The sequence below is a fragment of the Sminthopsis crassicaudata genome, chromosome 6 (assembly GCF_048593235.1).
Source record: "Sminthopsis crassicaudata isolate SCR6 chromosome 6, ASM4859323v1, whole genome shotgun sequence".
Lineage (NCBI taxonomy): Eukaryota > Metazoa > Chordata > Mammalia > Dasyuromorphia > Dasyuridae > Sminthopsis > Sminthopsis crassicaudata.
This window is the reverse complement of record NC_133622.1, coordinates 203189783-203198739: the sequence shown is the minus strand read 5'-3', so window position 1 is coordinate 203198739 and position 8957 is coordinate 203189783. Positions and strand designations below refer to the sequence as shown.

Here is an 8957-nt window from a genome sequence, read left to right as displayed (position 1 = left end):
TGGCAGAGGCTGAAGGGAAGGACTCTCGCTCGAGACCAAACCAGGGAAGAGCAGCCCCAAAGGCGAGGTGGCGCTGTCCCCCCACACCGCGGGAGGTCTCGAAAGCCCCTCTGCTTGGGGAGGCCTGGCTCCCTCCCGTACTTCACGAATTGTTCCAAGTAGTTCTCCGCTCCCTCCCTCCCCCACCCCCGCAGCTTCCCCACTATGGCCGGCCACTGGGGTCCGAGCAGGGGGATTTTCAGGAGAGTGGTTGGGGCTTATTTCCTGAAGCACGTGTGTGTGTCAGGCGCTCCTCTCCTCCCCGCCCGCGCAGACGGCTCTGCGCTCACGCACACACACACACACACACACACACACACACACACACACACACACACACACACTCACTCTCACTGCTCTCTCTCTCTCTCTCTCTCACACACACACACACACACACACACACACACACACACACATTCTCACTCACTCACTCACTCACACACTCCGCTCCGCTTTTGTGTTTTGTCAGAATTAATGAGAAAAGTTCCCTTGCCCTAGGGGTAATTAGTGTCCTTGGAGTTAAATAAGCTAATACTTAGGCACCTCTGGCACAGGCAATTATGTTTGTGTATTGAATAATTGATTCAAAGAGGGGGGGGAAGGGCCGCTAATCAGATCTGAGCATAATGAATTGATTTAATTAACAGGGGAATCTGAGGGTCCCTGGGAAATGCGGGCGTTTATTCAGCAGCCGGAGAGGGCAGAGGCACATAAATTGCGAGCGGGCGGCGGCGGCGGCTCCGGCTCGGGCTCCGGCTCCTCCTCGATCGCTTGCTCGCTCGCTGTTCCCGGCTGCAGCCTCGCCCGGCCGCCCGCCGCCGAGTAACTGCTGCCGCCCGAAGCGAGCCGGGCTCCGGGCTCCGGGCTCCGAGCAGGCTCGCGCTCCCTTGCGTTCCCTGCCCGGCTCCCAGGCTCCCAGGCTCCCCGGCTCCCAGGCGCACGGCCCGCCCCGCGCTCTCGCCAGGCTGCCCTTTCACAAATTCATTATTAATCTCTCCCCTGCGCGCCCGCCTCCCGCTGCACAGCAGGGGCCCGGACTGGGGAGCCGGAGCCCGAGCCGAGGCAGGGGCCAGATCCAGATCGGAGAAGCAGCGCCGGCCGGGTCTAGCCCGGGCCGGGCAGAGGACGCGCTCGGAGCCGGCCGGCTCACGGCCGGCGGCCGCCTCCTCCCCAGCCGCGTACCCCGGTCCCCGTCCCCTCTGAGGCGCCCGAGAGACCGGGAAGCGGCGGCGTCTTGCCCACGCTCCCCGGGCGGACGGCGGCAGCTGCCGCGGGTGGAGGAAGAGCCGCGGCGGCGGCGGCGGCGGCGCGGGCGCAGCGCCCCGGCAGCCAGGACAATGGTGCTGGATAAGGAGGACGGTAGGTGCCCCACAGGGCCGCCCGGCCCGTGCGCCCCAGGCCTGGGAAGAGGAGGGGGGCCTGGGGCCCGGAAAGGGGGAGGGGGGCAGGTTGCGCGCGCCACCTTCCAAGTCCGTGCCCGGCAGCCCCGGGAGGTAGAAAGTGGATTTGTTGTGGTTTGGATCGGGGCCGGGATGGGGGGGGGGGAGGAGGGAGGAGGGTGCTCAGTACGCATGAACGCCGGGCCGGCCTCCCGGACCGAGCTCAGCCACAGATCCGCCGCGGTGGAAAGGCCAGACTTTTTCAAGCTAGGACTACCCCCACCCCCCAACTCTGTCCTGGGGCCCGAGGGGAGGGGAAGAGGGGAGGTGTGGTGTGCGGCGGGGCGGGACACGCTGGCTTCTCCCCTGGGATCCCGCCCCCTGACCGCTTTGCCCAAACTGACAAAGGGCGGGGGGCGGAGATTTACTTTTTAAAGGAGTTACGGACGGGAGGCCGGAGTTGACCCCAACACCCCTGCTCCTAATTCGGGGACTCTGGATCTAGAGGAAGCCAGTGGGGGAGGGTCGGGGCAGGCAGTGGTCCGGGGAGGACTAGACCTGCCCCTAGGATCTGTCCGGGAAAGAACCCGGTGGCCGCCCCCTTAAAGAGACCTGTCTACTACTAAGGGATGCTGATGAAGAGACTCCTTTCCCCCCACTTCTCCCTCTGCTCTTTTCTCCCCTTCCTCCCCGCCCCCCACCCTTCCAGGAGGCGGCGTGACTGCTCACCAACAGCTTCAGCAGTCCCAGGCAGCAACTCTTTCATGTCTCCCCCGCTCCCTGCCTCTCCACACCCCTTCCCCAAATACAGGGCCTTCAAGTGACCTTCCCACGTCGGTAGGCAGGTTTCTTTCTAGAAAAGAGGCACAGAGCTCCAGGTGCAGCTTCTAAAAACCTTCGGGCTTCGAAGTCTTTAAGACGCAGGATGAGAGGGAGCCCGGAGGAGAGGCAGGGAGAAGCCCTCAGACTCGATTCTAGTCTTTGGCCTTAGTGGTGCGGTGAGGTTCCTGCTTTCTCATGCTCCGGCCCATTAAATTGCCTTTGTTTTCCCAGACTTCCCTTGGCTAGAGCTCTTAACACGGATGGATATTCTTCCTTCTTCTATCCCAGCAGATGCCTCCTCCCCTTCCAGAACAAGTAGTCTTAAAATCCAGGAACTGATACTAGTCACTCCAGGGCTTGGTGGTGAACTTCAGAAGAAAAGTACCCGCATTTTCAATGACCCCTTTCCATCTGGGTCCAGCTTCCTGTTATATTTTGGGACTGCTGATTTCATAGAGGGATGCATGGCTGGAGAAGTCTGTGGAAATGGGCAAGTCACTGGGCCAGGAAATGGAAGGGAGCTCCTTTATTATTATTATTATTTTTACTCCTCCCCATCCTGGGGAGTCCTAAAGCATCCCAAGTGGCATCCTTCACTGTGACTTTTTGGTGGCCAGAACTGTTATATGTTTGAGGGGACATGAGGAATGTCTTGACTGCTAAGAGCCTGGGGCACTAACTAGTTGAATTGAATCACAGAGTCAGGAAATATTGTAAAATATTATGCTTTTAGGACTTGCCCTGAGGCTATGCCCTGTTGGACCTACCAAGCATAGGACTTCTTCCATGGAAGTAGGAGTAGATGCTGTTTTTCTTACTTCTGATAGTAGGGACACAGACAGACACAGTTAAGTGGTTCAAAAATTAAGGACTGTTAAATTCTATTATCCTGTTCAGGTCTGCTGACCTGTGGCTGTGAGACTAGATTAGGGTCAACACTGGGAGGGGAATGGGGCAAATAGCCAAAGGAGGGCTACTTATTGATTCTCTCAGCAGTGCAGATGTGGTCATTAAACACTAGGCCTTGCAACTAGTGTGATGGAAAGAAGATTAATTCGAAACCCCCTCCCCACCATCACCACTTTTCCTCAGTCTCAAGTAAGCTGACTGCCTGCTTGTTTGAAAGGAACAGGAGCAGTAGATGGGTGGTTCTCATCCTAGTTCCTTAGGGCCATGTTCCCTTTTGCCCTCCTGGAGGCAGCCAGGGTCAGATTGTTTTTTTGTTTTTTTGTTTTTTGTTTTTTTTTTAGTCTTGTTTTCTTGCCTCATCTGCTTTCCACATAGGACTCAAGAAACCTGAAAAGATTCTTTGTATGCTTTGACTTTCAGCTAGTTTTAAGGATCCAAATCTACTTGATTTTCCTGAAATTGAAGGAAAACAGAGTTTGGAGCATGAGAATTTCTTAGTTTTTGTCTATGTGACTCTGTGTGTGTGTGTGTGTGTGTGTGTGTGTGTGTGTGTGTGTGTGTGTGTGTGTGTGTGTACAACCAAATGTTTGCCTAATTCCACAGGGAGGTAGCCTGGCCCCTCACTCAATGACTTTACCCTGATTCATAATGGGATATGAGGTTTGAGAACAGGCATTCTGGGTGCTCCCTGTGGAACACTGAGCCTCACTGGCCCAGAACTCCTGGAATTATTTAGATTATTCACACTGTTCTCAGACTCAGGAGGACAGTTTGGGGTTGCTGACCCCAGACCATATTAATTTCCATATCATTTGATGCCAGATTATAGAATCCTAAAGGTAGAAGCAATTGAGGACTTAAAGAAATGACTTGTCTGAGATCACAAGGCAGCAAGACTTTCAACTTAAATTGCCTGATTGTATTTTCTATGTCCTTTCCACTATACCAAACTGCCTGCTTGTTCCTGAGTTACAGAATCCTGGCATCTAAGGTACTATTCTTCAGCCTCTGCCTCAGTACAGAAATCTCTGCCATAGGATCTGACAGGTGTTCATTGAGTCTATGCTTGAATGCGTCCACTGACAGGGAGCTTACCACCTCATAAGGTATCCTACACTAATCCCTTTCTTGCCTTCTTCTAAAGGCCTAGTCCATCTGCACCAAGACATGGGGGCAGAGTCCTCTATCAATGTAGTTGATCTTCAGCGCTGGATTCAAAAGTCTCCTACAAGGAACAGATTCCTCCAGATAGCAACTTGAGCATTTCACTACATTAGTGCCAGCCCACTATGGTGAACACCTCTGAACAATCTACCTTTCCTGTCCCAATCTGACAGGATTTGATATGATTTTTCTGCCTTAATAAGGAATCTGAGACGGTTGAGACCACTGCATAGTAGGCTGCTGAGATAGACACCTAAAAAGTCTGCAGGATATGTGATTTGTATGTTGTGAAATCATGTCAGGTTATATCAGCAGTGCAGGATCTTTTTGTGTCTTTGGGGATACTCAAGAGCCTTCTCTCTGCTGGAACCTGATGTGATAGCTCAAATGCAATTCCAGATCAGCAACACCAAAGCACCCACAGATACATAAACTTGGGGAAGCAAAACTGATAGTTTGTATTCCCAACTATACATCTTCATAGGACCTGAGAGGGAAGAGTTCTAGCTTTTAAAAGACAGATGAAGTTATCTAGCTTAACCCTCTCAATTTTCAAAAGAGAAACTGGGTGTCAGCAGAGTGAAGCGATTTGATCAAGGTCACATAAATGGTAGAATCATGATTTTAACCTAGGTCTTCTGATGGCACAGGGCAGACCTTCCCAATGAAGGAGGTTGATAATCTAGGTCTAGTCCCTTATGTCCTGCAGTCTCTGGGCACTGCTGCCAGTCGATAGCTCTTCCTTCCCTCCTTTCCCCAAATCCCAGCAAGTGGGATTTCAGCTCACACAGCTCCTGCCCCGGTAGCATTTAGATATTTTGTCCAGTTCTCATGGATTAATTATTGGAATTCTAGCTGTTTGACTGCTAATTAGGTGTCTTTCTTGGAGACATTAAGGAGAAATGTGATGTTGAAAATGAACTTCTTGAGTATATGTGGGAAGGTGTGAAATAAAAGAAAATAAAGAAGGCAAACAACATACCCACATACATACAAGCAAACAGAAAATCCCAGCCCAATGCTGTGGTGGGAGGGATATTCCTTCTTTACATCCTATGCACAAGGACAATGATCTTGCTGAAATGAGATGGTTTTGAGTGAATGTCTCAGATGGTGATAATGTGGGACTCTAGGCTGAATATCTGAGGGAAATAAAATAACATTCCACTCTTGATTGATCAGAGTGCCAAAACTTCTGGCCTCAGAAATGATGGGTGATTATTGATATGATCCAGGAATGTGCTTTGGTTTGGGGAGAGGGAGCTTAATGCTTAAGATTTTTTGTGATAGGAGAGACCTGGATATGTGATTCCAGCCTCTGGATTATTGTAATGCCATAGTTTTTGTTTGTTTGGGGGAGATATAAATACTGAATGGGAACTTTTTTTAATATGTGATTTGGAAGCTCCTTTTAATGGGTGAGAATCAAGTACCTCCATTTTTAAGTGTATCAATGTATCAGGGACCTTGCTCATCTCTCCAAATTGTCACCAATGGCAGGGAAAGAGTCCTGGATAAAAGCTATTCTGTGCAAAATGAGCTACTTAGCTTCAAATATATCCAAGGACTCTTTGGATTAAGCATTCAAAACGAGGGGGATGAGGGGAAAGCATCTGAGCTGTGGCTAAGGAAGCTAATTAAAAGCAGGTTGTGGAGATGCATTGGCTGAGCTTCCTATTCTTGCTTTTGAAAAGTCTCACTTCTCTGTTTGGAAAAAAGAGGGCAGGGTCCCTGAAACGGAGTTAGATGTTGTCTGAGGGGTTTTAGGGGGTGCATATGGTTTAGTGAAAAGTCCACTGATTTTGGAGTCAGAATATCTGAGTTCCGAGGACTGGCATCACTAGTTATGTGACCCTGGGTGAGACATTTCCTCTGACAGAGGCTCAGCTTCCATTTCTATCATATTGGGGATAATAATCATTGCATTGCCTGTATCAGTCTTATGAAGAAGTTTGTTAACCATATTATTAAGAGGAAGATCTACAGTTCTAGCTTTTCTTTGTGACTAAAAGAAATTCCTTCACTTGAATAGTGTTCTGTAGTTCACAAAGTGTTTTCATAACTGTATATGATTATGCACATGACCCTCATGACGACCTTATGGTGAAGACAAAACAGATATTATCCTTGCTTTACAGACAAACCCCAAAGCACTCAAGGTTTCCTTACTTCTATACCTGGGACCTTCCACTCATAACAGAAAATTTTAATATCCATTTCTCTATCAAGATGTACTCATAAAAAATGCCATCTTGGTGTGCTTGACTAAGTTGTGGGTTTAATATCATTCAAAACTGGCTTGAAGCCAATTTGGCAACAGAGGATAGGGGGCAGAGTGGTGTTCTCCCCAAAAGGTAAAAGGATAAGGAGAGAGTGGTGTTCCCCCCAAAAGGCAACAGGATATGGGTAGAGTGGTGTTCCCCCCAAAGGCAACAGGATATGGGTAGAGTGGTGTTCCCCCAAAAGGCAGAAGGGTGTTCCCCCAAAAAAGCAACAGAAGATGGGGTGGAGTAGTGTTCTCCCCAAAAGGCAAAAGGATAAGAGTAGAATGGTGTTCCCCCCAAAAGGCAACAGAGGATAGGGGTAGAGTGATGTTCCCCCCAAAAGAATAAGGGTAGAAGGGTGTTCCCCCCAAAAGGCAACAGAGGATAGGGGTAGAGTGGTATTCCCCCCAAAAGAATAAGGGTAAAGGGTGTTCTCCCCAAAAGGCTACAGAGGATGGGGTAGAGTGGTGTTCTCCCCAAAAGGCAAAAGGTTAAGTGTAGAATGGTGTTCCCCCAAAAGGCAACAGAGGATAGGGGTGGAGTGGTGTTCCCCTCAAAAGGATAAGGGTAGAAGGGTGTTTCCCCAAAAAGACAACAGAGGATAGGGAGGGGTAAAGTGGTGTACCCCCCAAATAGAAGAAGGTAGAGGAGATTTAAACCCATTTCAGAACTTTACATGGCCCACTTGGGAAAGCATAATAAGATTCGACAAACCCTAGAACCACAGAATAGCCCAAGAGAGCTGGCATCTTTCAAGCTAGAAAGGTGACCTTCAGAGCCCCGGGGAACGGCCGGCCAGCCACTGAGAGTCCAGTATTAGAAACGAGGAGAGGAGCACAGGAGAGACCACGGACCGCTCCGACCTCCAGTTGCTACTTTCTAGTTGAAAGTCAGACACCAAATCTGAAGACTTGGCACGGTGTGTTGGAAAGAGCCCCGACCCAGAAGCTGAAAGTACCAGGTTTGAACCTCAGTTCACCCGGCCTGACTGTGCGCTTGGCGGAGTCATTGTCCCCTTCAGGTCGCTTCCCTCCCCGTGTCAAACGAGAGCGGGGCATTCCCTCAGGCCCGTGTGACCAGAGAGAACGAGCTCCTGAGGCCGGCAGAAAAGACGGCCCCGTGACCCCCAGCGCACCCACGGAGCGGAGCGGGCGGGAAAGGGGCCGCAGGCTGGGCGCCCCTCTTCTTGCTGAGGGCCGCGGTGCACCTCTGCCCCTGCAACATCTGCAGAAATGATCTCGGGGAGTGAGAGAGAGGGAGAGACCTGTAGGTGGTGCTGGAGAACCAGGCAGCCTTCCACTCCCCATTAAACTCTTGGGGAGGGGGGGCAGTGTGGGAGGAGGGGGGCTGTCTCTGGGAAATGTGCGCATTTATTCAGTAGCAAGAGTGCAGACCTCATAAATTGAGAGAGAAAGGCAGCGGTAGCCAGCCTCCGATATTTCCCCTCCCATCTCTTTGAATATAATTTTAGATTTAGATTCAGATTAAATCTAAGGGGAAAGCACTTTATAAGACAGAGCTGGGTAGTTGCGAGAGCCAGGGTTATGAGCTATCAAATGCAGTTACATTAAGACAGATTATACTGGGCAAATTGAGCCATTTAGAAGGTGAGAATCAAAGAAAAACTCCGCTCCTCTTCCCTCCTACTCTCTCCCGTCTCTCCCTCTCTCTTTGGAAATTGCAGCCCCCCGGTCTCTGGCAATTCCGAGGCACAAAAAAGTAGGTGAGACCGCTTTTGTATCTGCAAAGTGCTTCACTTGTGAATGTAATTCTAGCTGAGTGCAATCTAGGTTAAGAGCTGGACAAGCGGGTAATTAGAGCTCCGCGGCTGCCAAAGGGCCGTCCGCCGCGCTAGCTCGTCCCGCTTCCCGGAGCCGAGACCTCTCCTCCCGAGCGGAGGCTGCAGCGGCCGGAGACGCAGCGCCCGCCTTCGGACACTTCTCCGTCCGCGAGATGATGGTGTTGGACAAGGAGGACGGTAGGTCGGCCGAGGGGGGCTCCGTCCCCCGCGGGCAGCCTCTTCTCGCGCCTCCCCTATCCCGCGCCGGCCGAGCCGGCCCTGCCCGGGCACGAGCGGGCACGCGAGCGTGCTCGGGGCCGGGGGCCGACCCGCCGCCTTCGCCCTTCTCCCCGGCGTTAGTGAAAAGTAGCCTAGCCCAGAAGGCGTCACTCCGCGCTCTGCTTGTCGAAGGTTGGACAGTAGGAACCATTTCTGCCCGTTTGAATCATCCAGGCTAAGGACCCAGTGACTCATTGGTCCGGGCTTTCGAGGGCTTCTTTATATAGTTAGGGTGGGCGGGAGGGTGTGGTGTGTGTGTGTGTGTGTGTGTGTGTGTGTGTGTGTGTGTGTGTGTGTGTGTGTGTGTGTGTTGGGGGTGCA

At 51.5% G+C, this 8957-nt stretch overlaps 1 protein-coding gene across 3 annotated transcripts in view; it reads left to right on the top strand.

The window, feature by feature from the left end:
• The first annotated feature begins 811 nt into the window (after nucleotides 1-811).
• The window catches only part of LMO1 (LIM domain only 1), a 66040-nt gene continuing 57894 nt past the window's right edge, over nucleotides 812-8957 (top strand). Inside the window, exon 1 of one of the 3 annotated variants that reach the window (XM_074272711.1) lies at nucleotides 812-1398. In XM_074272711.1, the coding sequence (XP_074128812.1) occupies nucleotides 1377-1398 (22 nt within the window). In that variant the 5' untranslated portion in view covers nucleotides 812-1376. Of the gene's footprint in view, nucleotides 1399-7804; nucleotides 8556-8957 lie in introns of those variants that run through there. The other 2 variants (XM_074272713.1, XM_074272712.1) reach the window with 2 other exon arrangements.